General features: G+C 26.6%; 1 protein-coding gene across 1 annotated transcript; it reads right to left on the reverse strand.

The window, feature by feature from the left end:
- Positions 1–5,138: 5,138 nt before the first annotated feature.
- On the reverse strand, positions 5,139–6,262 carry LOC119683340. The gene is made up of 2 exons (XM_038096996.1): positions 6,087–6,262; positions 5,139–6,030 (listed from the first exon to the last, which is right to left on the reverse strand). Exon 2 carries the CDS (start codon positions 5,972–5,974, stop codon positions 5,258–5,260), a length of 717 nt encoding a protein of 238 aa, XP_037952924.1. The 5' UTR covers positions 5,975–6,030; positions 6,087–6,262; the 3' UTR covers positions 5,139–5,257.
- Positions 6,263–14,180: the final 7,918 nt, after the last annotated feature.

Raw genomic sequence — 14,180 nt, forward strand, 5'->3', positions numbered from 1 at the left:
ATGGATATGAACTCAAAACTTTTTTCTGAATTACATTTGCAAAGAAAATGTAATATTATTATTATTTAAAGAAAGTAATAACAAATACAAATTTAATCAACTTTCAAACTAAGGAATTATTAATTTTTTATCGCAGGTCATACCATTTAAACACCACGGAAATTGTAAACAAAATGAAAGCAATTTTTCTTGTCGCGTGATTTCAATTTCCTCTCAAATGACGCGACATTAACCTGATTCCGGTAGCAATAAAATGGATTGCAAAACCCACATAAATGCTACTACATTCCTTAAATGACACTTCCCTATGGTCTATAAATCCATATAAAATCCAACGCTTTACTACCAAATTAAACCATATTGCATTTACACGCAAAGTTCCAATAAAAAATTTTATTATAAAAATATTAATGCAAAACTCTTAAGTTATTTCATTTATTTTATCATTGCAAATATGTTAAACTTTTATGCATTTAAATTCTCATGAAATTACGTCTAAATTGAATTCGTTTTAATCCGAAAATAATAATAATAAAATTAATAAATGAAATATTATTGAACAAAAACAGTCGCAAGAGGTTAAAAGTAAGAAAGTAAAACAATAAGACTTACATACTTATTTTTAATTAATTAAATTGTTTTCACTGACAATACAACTGCTTCAAGCATTCATCATTGGTCTCTGGAAATATTTATAGCACTTAATAATCCATATATAATTTATAGACTGCTATTACCACTCTTAGAACTTTTAAACTTAAAACACCGTTTCAATCACACAAGGCTATGAAGTAGTCCAGAAGTTATAAATGGACCAACAATGCACAACCAAAGAGCACAGACAATGAAAATTTGTAAACTTTTAAAGTAGAATTAATTAAAATTAATTTATAAAGAGATTTTTCGAACAGTAGTGAACTACAACAACAAAAATTCAATTTATATTATTTTAATTAATTGAATTTTTAAATGACCATACAGCTGTTTCAAGTATTGCCAAATACCCATAATCAGTAGTCTTGGAAATAATTCTTATATTTAATTATTTGTAAATAATTTTTTTGAAACTGCAAGTACAAGAAATCGAACTCGTGTCCTGCCAAATATGAAGCTCAGAGTCAGCGCAACTTAACCAACTGACCCAAGGCCGTACTTGACTTTTATGTTCGCACATTTTAATGGAGTTTTTGTTACTTTGCTGTGTAAAATTTTTATTAATTAATGTATATTAAATCTTGTACATTAAAATAGTTATTTTTACAATAATTTGAATTTTCTAAAAATCTTTATATAAATCGAAACTTTTATTCAAATAGAAAATTTTTTTTTAATTAATTTAAAATAAAAAAACAAAGTATATAAACATTTTTATTTGAAGTGTTCAGTTCATAAACTCACAACTAACATTAGATAAAAATTTATTTTACTTATCCATGCAGAAATCGCATCCTACAGAACTCGTAAAATATTGCAGTAAAACTATTCCATAGCGCAAAAAATATTAAATTTTTAGGTCATATATATTTTCCGACCACTGACACATTTTAAGCATTTTTGATATAAAAATGTTGCTATCTTCTAACATATAGCGTAAATGCAATTCAATTTTTCAAATTTAGAAACTTACATTTTTTCAATTGAATAATTCTATCTGTCACGTGAATAAAAATATATTAATAGAAAATTATATAAAAAAAATTTAATTTAAAAAAAATCCAAAAAATGTAAGTAATTTAACGTAAGTGGGCATTAGTTATTTAAATCGGCGACGATAAATAAGAAACGACTATAGTATATTTTCATATATAAATGGTTGAGCTAAACTGCATACGTAAAATGCAAATGATTGATTTGGGTAAACGCACTTATCAAGTATACACTCTTTATATCTATTAAAAATATGTGATGACATAAAAACCATTATGCAATATTGCGATCATCAGACGAGGTTTTCTGTAAAAATATGGAAGAGAAGAGAGAATGATGCTCAACTCAATGGTGGCAAAATAATCATTAAATAAATTCACTAGTTATTATGAGAGTTCAACAACTAAATTTATTATTGATATTTTCTTGACTATTTTAAATGTATATTTGACACACTTCCCTTATTCCAATCCCTTTCCATGATTTTATATTTCACGTAATGATAGCCCGTTCAAAGAAACTTACATCGATTCGGTGCTTTCAGAAAGGTATCGTTCGACTATACTTTTGTTAACCACTTAATCATATCATGATGCATTAGTATTGAATAGACAGATATTTATAGTATATACATAATTGTTGCTTTAAATTTTTATATTCAGCATTTTGAGCCCCTTTCCCATTGACTGTTCTTTTATAATATATTACAAAAAGCTTGTGGCATATATGTTTTCGTAGTGGTGGATATACTAAGAGAATGATTACTGAATAATTATTCATTATTCAACTGAATTTGCTCAGTTATATATCAATCAAAACTATCGTTAAAAGCATTGTTTGTTTAATTAAAGGTTCACCATTTTACAATATATAAAAAATTAAATTATAGAATATGAAACGCCGAATAAAATTATTAAAGTAAATATAAAAAATCATTACGATTTTTCGCATCACATTTTTTTTGAATAATGAAGTTCACCTTTGATTGTTGGATATGACAAATAAAATTGTTGCATAGAGGACAATCCAAATCCAAAAGTAACTATAAAAACATCAACTCATCAACAGAAAATCACAATATAGAGGAGCAATTGGTTCGAAAGTGAAACATGCCATTACATGATGACAAAAGGATTCCCCATTAAAAATCTATCCACTTTGCTCTTGATAAATTAGTTCTTTACTGAATACGATGATTCATATTTGGAAACGTTAATGGAAGGCCACATCTAATTGGATATTTGTGGATGTTGCTACAGATATATCCCTGGATTGGATTTGAGATGACAATCTGAGAGCGTCAAAAGTTGTCAACGTCTTAATAACATATATTCAATAAATTTAAGCTGTTTCGAGAAACAAAATGAAGATATTTTCATTACTTTATAAAGAATATTTTGATGTACCAAATTTTTAATTGTATTTTAGATCAGAGCTATCCGCGGCTTATGTTTGTGCGGCTTATGTTTAATCTATTACAATTACGCAAATTTTCATTTGACTTACGTTATTTCATTTTAATGGTATACCAAATAAATGAATTTAAATTGATAAATTAATGAAACAAAATTTAACATTATAAACATATTTTTATTTTTGTCAAAAGCAACTATGCACGTATGTGTTTGTTTTTGTGGCCTTCCAATCTATACAATGATTTGTATTGGCCGGCAATCGCATTCGAACATCTGGATAGCCCTGTTTTAGATAATCAAAGTCACTAGCTTGTTATTCAAAAACTATTAAGGAAATAACCATAGAAGTCGTAAAGAAAAGCTATAAGTACTTATTTCTTTTAGTAGCAAATTCAATTTAATTGAACCAATGAGATGTGCTAGCTATAGTACTATCTGAGTGGACCTTCTATTCCTTATTAAAAGCATGTACCTGATATCACAAAAAGCTGGGCAATAAATTGTCAATTTTTTTTTACAATAATTCTATAAACAATTCTATATACTCTCTTGCAATTGTATAATTCTCCTGTAGATATGAACAACAATTCTACTTACTAGAAGAATTTACAATTATTTTATATATAAATATTTCTTTTTATATATTTAAATTAACTTCAATTAAATTTAATTAAGCTGTTTTATTACATTACCCTAGCAACCAATTGTATTTATCTTCTAAATACTTATCTTTTGCAAAACTTTAGCATCTCCTTAATGGACACTTGCTTTAATAAAACAAATTGAATGGTAAACTTCGATATTTAAACAATTAATTTCTACTTGTTTATCTGCCACTTATATTGAAATAAATCTTCTGGTTGCCCACATTGTATTAAGTAAATACATATTTTTTTATATTTTTTATTTTATAGACGACTAGAATCCTGAATGCAAAAATCTATTCATAGTTTGCTGTTTATGTCCTTCCGCAAATCATTTATGCACACAAAAACAAAATACTTTTTAATTAGTTTTTATAGTTTTATAGTTTGAGGCGGCCAGAGTTTATTGAAACTTTTCGAATAATTAAATCAGGACAATAATTAATTGTTTATGGTTAAATTAATTTTGTCGTATTAAAATAAATGCCTAGAAAATGCCTTAGTGGCTGACACAATTATTTAACTAAATTTATTTATTTGGTAAACTAATAAACTTACATCAATCAATTGTTGCTTTAATGTTTTAAGGTATAAGTGTCAATACATTCCTCTACGATAAAATCCAATATGATATTATATAGCTAGATCTAAATTCAACTCATCTGATTCAAATTATAAGATTGTATATAACTGATTCATGGTATAATGTATAGATTTTACTATATAAATTAATATTTATTTCTTAAAGTAACTCTTTGACATTAAAGTACTGTAAACTCAAAAAATGACAATATGGTATACCACAAACCTCATTACCAAAATGCAAGCTGATGTACAATCTGGCCACGTACAATCACTAATGCCAGACTTTCCGAGATTACCAAGCAAATTGGTAAACTAAATGATATCAGAAAGCGGAAATGTGGATGGCTCGATCATACAATAAGATAAGATATGCGCAGTATAGCTCCATCAACTTTAGAATGGAACCTAGCTAGATTAAGAAGACGACGTCCAAAGACAATATGGTGGCGAACAGTATTCGCCGAAACATCCAAATCGTTAAATGAGCTTAGATACATAGCACGAAATAGAAGTAACTGGAAACTAAGTTCTAAGACTTAGTTCGCAGATATGCAATCAATTTCTAATTGTATTTACTTTTGAATATATTATAATAATAATAATAATATAATAACATCAAAACTAATAAAATTCTTTAAGATATTTTTAAAAAAAATAGTTAATTAAAAAAAAAAAAAAAAATTTAAAAGTATCAACAGATTCAAATAATTTAAACTCTTTGGTGCTTTCAATAACTATCTCTTGTTAAGTTGAAGTTTAACATTTAACTGCACTTGAAATAATTTTTCAAATAAAAAAAACCCTATTTTAATTTTATATGCTTTATTAGTTAATGAAAGTACTGGTATTCAATTAAATGTGAAATTAAGGCTAGATTCTATTGACTTTAACAAGGATTACTGCATATAAGAAAAATGTATTGAAAAATTAATTTTTAAAACAAAATGGTATATACAAAATTATGTCTTAATCTGTGTCATCAGAATATTTAGTTATATTTTCCAATAACTGCTTCTCGTATTTCGTAACACTCAAAAGAGATTTAGTTTCTTCACTTAACTCATTAGCATTTTCTTCTGATGCATATAGTAAAATTTCCATCAAGTTAAATAGTTCATTTGTATCGCATTGTACAATGTTATTTTGAATCGGTTCCTCAATATCGATTGTATTATTACTACTTCTGGAACTTTCTGATCCAGAGGATGAATCACATGTCGAAACTTTCTCTTGTGCAGAATAAACAACACCAGGAAAACAATTATTTAAATGTGTCAAGGACTTATCGATAATATCATGTGCTACTTGTAGCGCAAGACCACTTTTAACAAATTTAGACAGCGGCGGTAAAATTTTGATATCTGCTTTTAGCTTATCTTCCTCACGTTTCACAACAGTAACTTGTGTTAAAAAATTACCGGTTACCATTACCATACGTTTAAAATCTATATATGCAAAATTGGACCTTGCCGACATATCGACATATTCCGCACCAGATTTATATGCTTTCTCAATATTCATATTTAACACAGTCTCATACTGAAGCCATTGACAATTCTTCATATATTGCCACTGCACAAGACAATTTTTTTCAATCAACTGCGGCTCCTTCATTTCATGCTCTTCAATTCCTAAATCTTGAGAAACATTTTTCAACACATCATCAGCGTTAATCAACGTCATATCTGAATCGTTGGTTTCACTAAACACGCCAATTTTTTCTTAATAAGAGGTTTTCACTATACAAATCATAAATTAGCGGCGGCGTGCCTCAGTAAAAAAAAATGAAACTTACCCAAACAAAGCAGAATATTTATATATTTTAACTATTAGTTATCGACTGCAGAACAATCCTTTTAAGTCAGTTTTAGATTTTATGTATTCTCTTATGTATTCTCTCCAAAATTTCCAATACGAATATATTAAGACATCCACTTTATAAAAACCACAAACGCGCTTTGATAAAGCAAGTTAAAACATGATTTCTTATTAAAATAATGAAACGAAAACGAAACACAAGGGCCTTACAAAGACCCAAAAATATTTTATAGTCGTTGCTGCAACCTGCAGAGTAGCCACATAAGGCTTTTTTTTCAAACGCGGACTCAAAAGCCTAAGTCAGTGGGGGACTTTTAACCTACTAAAAACATGTCTTTAGAACTAAAGAAGGTAGCTACATAAGGTAATATATTTTGTATATATATTGTATATATAAAATATATATTTTGTATATATGAGGATGATGTGATATATATATATATATATATATGATGTGATGCGTATATATATATATATATGCTAATATGTTATATGTTAATATATTTTATGTATAGTTATAGCTTATGGAATACAAACATTGATCAATTAATGCAATTGATCTATATCTTTGTGTAGATATTAACATATAAAGTACATTGTGACCGGATAGAACTTGTATTTGTGTTCTTATGCTGATTTTTGCATTCTCTAGTTTAAATGTTCTATGTTCGCTACGTGTATGACAACGATTTCTAGCTTTAATAGGGTAGTAAAAATCATTTATAATAAACTATGAATTTGATTATTTGTGCTAAAATATGTATATTTCTCTTTCAGTAACACGGGTCAAGTTCTCTGCCTAAGTTATTGCTACGTCAACTAATTCATTAAAATAGAAAAGATATGTTCCACAAACAGGTCTTTAATTGGTTCGTTTATCAATTAATTTTCAAGTAAAAGAGAACCTCAAAGTGAACTTAAATTCCGTATCAAACGAACAAAAGGATGCAATAAACTGGAAAATTTGTATTAATCTAAAAACTGTTATGTTTGAACTGTAAATTGTAGTATGTGAAATAAAAATTTCAAATCAAATTAAGTATAAAATAATAATTATTAAATGTAATAAAACAATTTCAAACTTTTGTACTCAAACTTCAACTCAAACTTTTACTTGGTTTGTTTATCCAAAACAGATGTTTAACACCAGACTTCACACAAATTTTGTGTAAAAAGATTATTATGGAATTTGATTTTCTGATACATGGAAAGCTAATCGTTGGTCAATAGATAAAATCCCTTTCCAGTAATCAAGGGAAATGCAGATGTTAGAAAACAGTAGGCTTTATATTAAAACAATAAATATATTTAAGCCAAAATTATATATGAATAAGGAAAGGAAGAAACATATTATTGCTAAATAGTAATTAGTGACTCTTGCACAACGTTTATTTTTAGTAAAATCTAACGCTATTAGGGAACGGGATCACGCGAGAAACGCGAAAAATTTATATACCTATTTGTCGTTCAGATAAAGGTCTTGACCATAATGAGGCTTGTATTTAATATAATTAAGCAGGTCGATAAAAAATAAAAATTGGTGAAGCATATCACAAGAGGGCTTATGAGGTGTGTTAAAGTATAATATCTTTGCACTTGGGAAACCGTGAGCTTATCGTTGGATGTAAGAAGACTTAAAGAGTTCCATTTGAGCAGACAAAATGAATATGCAAAGACTAGCGCTATTCGTTGGGTGTATCAAACTCTTTTGATTTGCACATTTAACAGATTGTATCGGCGCAGAGCATTCTTAAGCTCAAGGAGTCGAAGAGTAACATTTTTGTCGAGACATCTAGCTCTCAACTAATAATTTGCTTGTATTTTACTAGAATTGAACTTAAATTTACTTATTTACATTAATTTACTTATTTATTGAACTTCAATTTGTATTAAATTCTGCTATCACTGAGAGCATCTGATCGTAATATTCCTGCCAAAATTTGAAAATGCTACACAGACTTTATTTGTACATTTTATTTAAAATGTGTGATGTGTGATGTGTGAATCAGCTGGTTAGAGCGTAATTTGGCATTTTATTTGTGCTACGCTCTCAGTTTGTAGTTTATGTGTGTTTTACTTGAGTTTTACTATGAGTAGCTTGTGGAACAGACCTATTATTGGCTAGTAAAACAGACCTTATTTATTAAACTGTGTGATTTTTAAATCCTACCCTGTTTGTTTTGTTTATTTTACAATTAAACGATCTTTCATTCAAACCACAATTTTCCTTACAATTCCAAAAAAATTTATTTTGTTAACATGAAAAAGAATATGAAAAAGAAAACAAAAAAGAAACAAAACAATATGTCGGTGTGAACACCGCTTAAATCAGAAAAGCGAAAACAAAAGAAATACATCGGATAAGGATCAATGAAATTTTTGTTTTTTTGTTAACTGATTTTAAATATATATCTGATTAGCTTATATGTACAACATATACGATAAATTTTTATTACACACGCCATACAAATTTAGCAGCATTATTATTTGATATATTATATTACTGGTATATAAATAATATACTGAATGTCTCTGACATAATTTAATAAAATTAGAAAAAATTTGTGTATAACTTTTGTATAAATCCACAGTGCATATATAAATTTACAGTTGTGTTATTATTTTAGTATAGCCTTACAATAAAATATTCTTATCCAAACTCTTAGTAATTAGAAGAACAATAGCAACGATAATCTTGCCACCATTATTTCCGGAACTAATCATCATTGTAATTTCTATACTCTCTGTATAAAATAAAATAATATTTTTGTAGTGATTTAAATATAAGATCAGTAATAATTTATAATTGGTCTCAGAGACTCCAGTTACTGACTACTGTATTTCATAAAATTAAATCACAGTGAGGTTCGTCAGCTACCGAAGCGAGCGTCTGTAGTGTAATCGTACTTTGGGCATAGATCCGTTGTTATTATTCCTTTATTGTCGTTTAACATGATAAAGTTTAGAAGTATTATTGATTATTTATTCTCTTCTCGAATCAAATTTTTCTATGTAAACCCATACTCATCTTTGGGTGTCAGCACCCGGTGTTAAGTACACAACTTCACGCTGAATGAAAAACAATCCTGATCATTCTTCCCTCGTAAGTTTGGATATTATAATAAATATTTTAATAATTTTGTGAAATATGGTTGAATATCCTATTTTAATACTGCTTCAGATTCATACTCCATAAAGTTATATTTGAACCCATTTCCGATGAAATCTACAAATAATTTATTTATCGATGAAAGAATAAACAAAAATGAAAATGCAAAATTTTATATGGAAAAGTATTAAAAAGATTTAAGCCGACTTACGTTGTCAGTACTTATGTCCTCTTAAACTCAACCAATCCCATTCTGTGAGATTCATGTTTTAATTAAATTGAATTTCTTTGATGCATATATTTTTTTTCTTTTCAATAAATAAGTTAAGAATGCAATAATTTTTTCTCCATTCTCCATACAGTTCCTATATTTTATACGAACTCAATAAATAATTTATATTTCAGTATTTACCTGACATATTCATCTTTCTTGATGCAAAAATTAATTGTATCTGAAAATATAAAAGTAAAAAATAAATCCTTGATTGGCGGTAAAGAACGTTAATTAATTTTGTTTTAATCAAACTTATCAATGAGTCAAAAGAATAAATCAAGCTTTTTATTTAACATTATGCTGTAAATTAATTATACTTTTAAATTATTAAATCACTTATGCTCTAGAAATTTACTTCCTCTCTGAAAAAATTTTAAATTTAATGAAATATTTTTTAATGTACAGTTATTATATTTATATAGTTAGTAAAAATATTATCAATAAATTCGATTAATTTAAATAATAGCCTTAAATTAATAAGTTGTATTTTAATAAAATAAATACAATATCTTTAGCAAAATAGCTACATTTATCTTTTAAATAAATATTTATTTACAAAATAAATTGCAGAAAATGAATAAGTAGCTCTTGTTTATTTTATTTTATTTATTAAATTTTTTTTTTAATTTTTTTTTTTGCAGTCCGTCGTTTTTATCTTTTGCTGAAGGTATCCTTAAAAATGCATTTTCAATTTTGTTCTTTTGCAGCATCTTTCTTCATCGTCAGATTATAAGCCAAATACAATTTTAATGCAGTAAAGCGAAAAATGCAAATGACAAGAAATGCACCAAATTGCATTTCATTTCAGAAAGGAAATTATTATTCGCCAAAATAATTACTTTATTGCAGACAATGTAATCTCACAGATGAATATAATATTTGCTACTTTTGATACTTAATTAAAAAAATTGTATTCATTGAACGAATCATATTTTAAAAAATATTACGATTTCATTTATTTTGCATAATTCTGGGCAATGTATAGCATATTTTATTTCTAATATTTTAATTTATAAACTTATATCAATCTATAAATTAAAATATAGACTGATATACGCCTAGGACAACAACCCTAAAAAATTAAAATTGACTAAAAGCGCCTGGTTAATAACGAAACTATTCAAGAACTATTTGGGTATTAGTCATGACATGGAAAATAATTTTGATAAAACTTCAAAGTTAGTCAAATGAATTAAATAAGGTTAACAAAACAGTACAGTAAACCTAAATATGCCAACCACTATAGATGCTCTGAGCACCTATACTTCACTTCAAATAATTGGGACATAAATTCCTCAAAAGATACAACAATTATCAATTAACAAAATCTTTTAATTCTGAGGAAGAAAAAAATATGTATAAACTCATTTTTAGAAGAAGAAAGGTTCATTTTCTATATTCACTGAAATGCACAGAACAACTTCAATATAAAAATTTTTATCTATAGTACATCAGTGACGACGCGTGCCCTATCTGGAAGGACTTGCAGTCCTTCTACAATGTTGTTTTTACATGTACCGCTTAAATTAAAAATGATAAATTGAAATATATAAGATGTTTTATTAATAATAGGTATATTACATTAGGCAACAATATGTTCACAATATAATATTTAACAATTCATTAACAAAATAACTTATACATACAATATAAGTTTAATATTTTATCAGTATGGAATAAATACAACTTTCCACATACTTCTTATAACATTTAACAATTTTTTTTAAACAAAAGAGTTTTTACTCAGAACCAAACATTTTTATGCAATGATCAAGCAAAATTGAACACACTTGCAACGTATGAATGTGCGGCCAACTTTTCGGCACACCTAACGAGAGAAATTTGTTCGGGCTACTGCTAAAAGTGACGAAATATAATAGAAATGTTTTGCGATTTGAGTTGCAAACTTATGAGCGTAACTAACAACTATAGAATCAAATAGTCGCAAATTGAATGAGTTTTCATATACAATTATATATAATTGATTTTACTAAAACGTTGTACTTAGCAATATATATATATGTAAATGTTATAAATAATATTAATTCTCGACGTAAAGATATTTTAATGAATTTATATATTTTATTTAAATATTTATTTTATTTTTACATTTTATCCGCCCCTTAGAGTAATCATCACTGATTTACATATACGTATGTGCTATAGTTACTATAGTTATGTAGATATACATATAATATAGAAAAATATAGTAAGCATTATACATATTTGAATACATGTATATAATCAAGCAACAAGTGTGAAAATATTATAACAAAAATTTTAAAAAGTATTCTAATACAAAATTTTTAATTAACTCTTCCTATTCAACTTTTTACTACTTTTTTATTACATATTTGTATCACTACAGCATATTTTATTTAACTTGAAAGTTAAATGAAATAAAAGTATTTTATAACCTATAAAATTTTATTTTGCAACAAATTAAATATTTTATTTTCACAATTTTTAAAAATTTTCTGCATATCTTGGTTTAAGTAAAAAGGCTACTTCAAGCTTTTTGAAAAATAACTTAAAAGTGTCAAAATTAAATTGAGAAGTAGGGAAGTATCTTGGGAAAAATAAAAATTGAATTATTAGAATATTTAACATTTTTTTTTTTTGTGAAGTACAAAGTTTAAAAAACTTCGCAGACTTTCTAATGGTTGTGGTCGTAAATCTGAAATACGAACTTACAAATATTATTAGCATTTTTAACAAATTTTATAAGAAAAATGTAGGATAACATTTACATGGAAGATACACTTACACACCTTAAAAAAATAATGTAAAATACACTTAATTGTTTATAAATCTATACATAATTATCATTAAGATAGGTAAAAGGTATGTCAGTGAAAGGAATTATCTACGGATTTTAATGCAATACACAGAGTATTGGCCGATACTTGATATTCTTTATATCCACGTAGTGTATAATCTGAAGACACAGTATAAAAACATGTGTGGGGGCCTATAATATATACGATTTAGATTAAAAGAGAATTTTCGTTAATAAAGCTAAGGAAATTGGAGTACTCAAGGCTGGCAAATTAAAAAAATATAAAAAAGAAAAAAATTTAACGCCTTAAATTTTTGTTACTTCATATATTCATTAATGTGTCACACAATAATAAAGATTATAAGTTTATAATGATTATAAGATAATAAAATTAATAAAACTTCTATTATCTATTATTGAAAAGAAGAGATCGTGCACTGAGTGTTTAGAGTGTTTCTCCAAGTCAGATTTCTTTAATGAAAGACAGTATAAAACTTAACTCTCCTAATCTTGGATACTTATGTTCCATGAAATACCCACCTAGGTTTTTCTTCCGCTTATGTATCAGTGCCGGGCTATCCTCAAGCACATGGTATGCAGTTGCTCTCTCTTCTCTACAGTATCTGCAGTTTGAGTTAGATTGAAATCCTAACTTCGATAGGTGATTATTTAATCTACAGTTACCGGTTAATAATAAAACTTAAGTAGTAGTTATTTTTATTGTATTTAAAATTTATTTAAGTATATTAATATGTACTTTTATAATGTTTGAGATTAATATATATATTTAATATAGAATATTTCACTTTAAAGTGAGTTTCGTTTAAAATGCTAATTAAAATAAATATTTAATTTTCTATGATAATATTAAACTTCTGTAACAATGTTATTTTGAAATTGAAAATAATGCTAGTATATTTTACTATTATAATTTTGGGTAAATATTTGTAGTGAATTCCTGATGGATTCCTTTCGAGTTATTAGTTATTTATTTCACTCATCAACAACAATTGTTACGTTGAATTGATAAAAACTTTTGCAAACTTCAAATTGTTAACAAAACAATTCCTACAAAAGCAATTAAATACAAAATGTTCATAAAATTCCACCTTTACCGTCTTTTAATTGCCCAATTTAAGGAAGTACAACTCCGAATTGCTTTGCCAACAATACAAGGAGTCGTTGAGACAAAACAGTTTTTAGCAAATAAAAGTTTGTTTATTCGCTAATTGTTGTTGTTGCTTAAGTCGAGCTACGCTGGATTGCTCCACTTTGAGCAGCTGCACTCTGATGTTTGGATCTAGGGACTCTTTAAGCTGCAATTCACTTCTCGCCATAATAAAGATTTTTTACTGCGTTCACACGAAAAATTTGTTTTGCTAATTTTTTGTAAAATTTAAAAACTGTAGAGAATAATTAATAATTTTACAAACAAAATAGTATTAAAATTTAAAAATAAAAATACAATTAATTAATTCAATTATTCAAAGTAAAGCAAAGTAACAAAACTCCAGAAAAATGTGCAAACATAAAAGTCAAATACAGCTTTGGATCAATTGTTTAAAGAGCGCTGACTCTGAGCCGTAAATTTGGCAGGACACGAGTTCGATTCCTGGTACTTGCAGTCTTAAAAAATTATGAGGATGGGTATTTGACAATACTAGAAAGAGTTGTATTGTTAGCCAAAAATTCAATTAATTAAAATAATATAAAATGAATTTTTGTTCACTATTTTTCGAAAAATCTCTTTATTAATAATTTTATATAAGTAATTTTTTTTCACACTTTTGCTGATTTTGATTACTTTTAGTTTAATATTTAAATTTTATTAAAAATTTTTAGTTAAATCTAATATCTACAGTCTTGATTTAATGAAAGCTTATCATTGAATTAAAATTATTTTGAATAT

This window comes from Teleopsis dalmanni, chromosome 2, assembly GCF_002237135.1.
Source record: "Teleopsis dalmanni isolate 2A chromosome 2, ASM223713v2, whole genome shotgun sequence".
Taxonomy (NCBI): Eukaryota; Metazoa; Arthropoda; class Insecta; order Diptera; family Diopsidae; genus Teleopsis; species Teleopsis dalmanni.

Bases quoted from the DNA above. Each gene is read 5' to 3' on its own strand.
- LOC119683340 (XM_038096996.1), bottom strand. From the start codon at position 5,974: ATGACGTTGATTAACGCTGATGATGTGTTGAAAAATGTTTCTCAAGAT.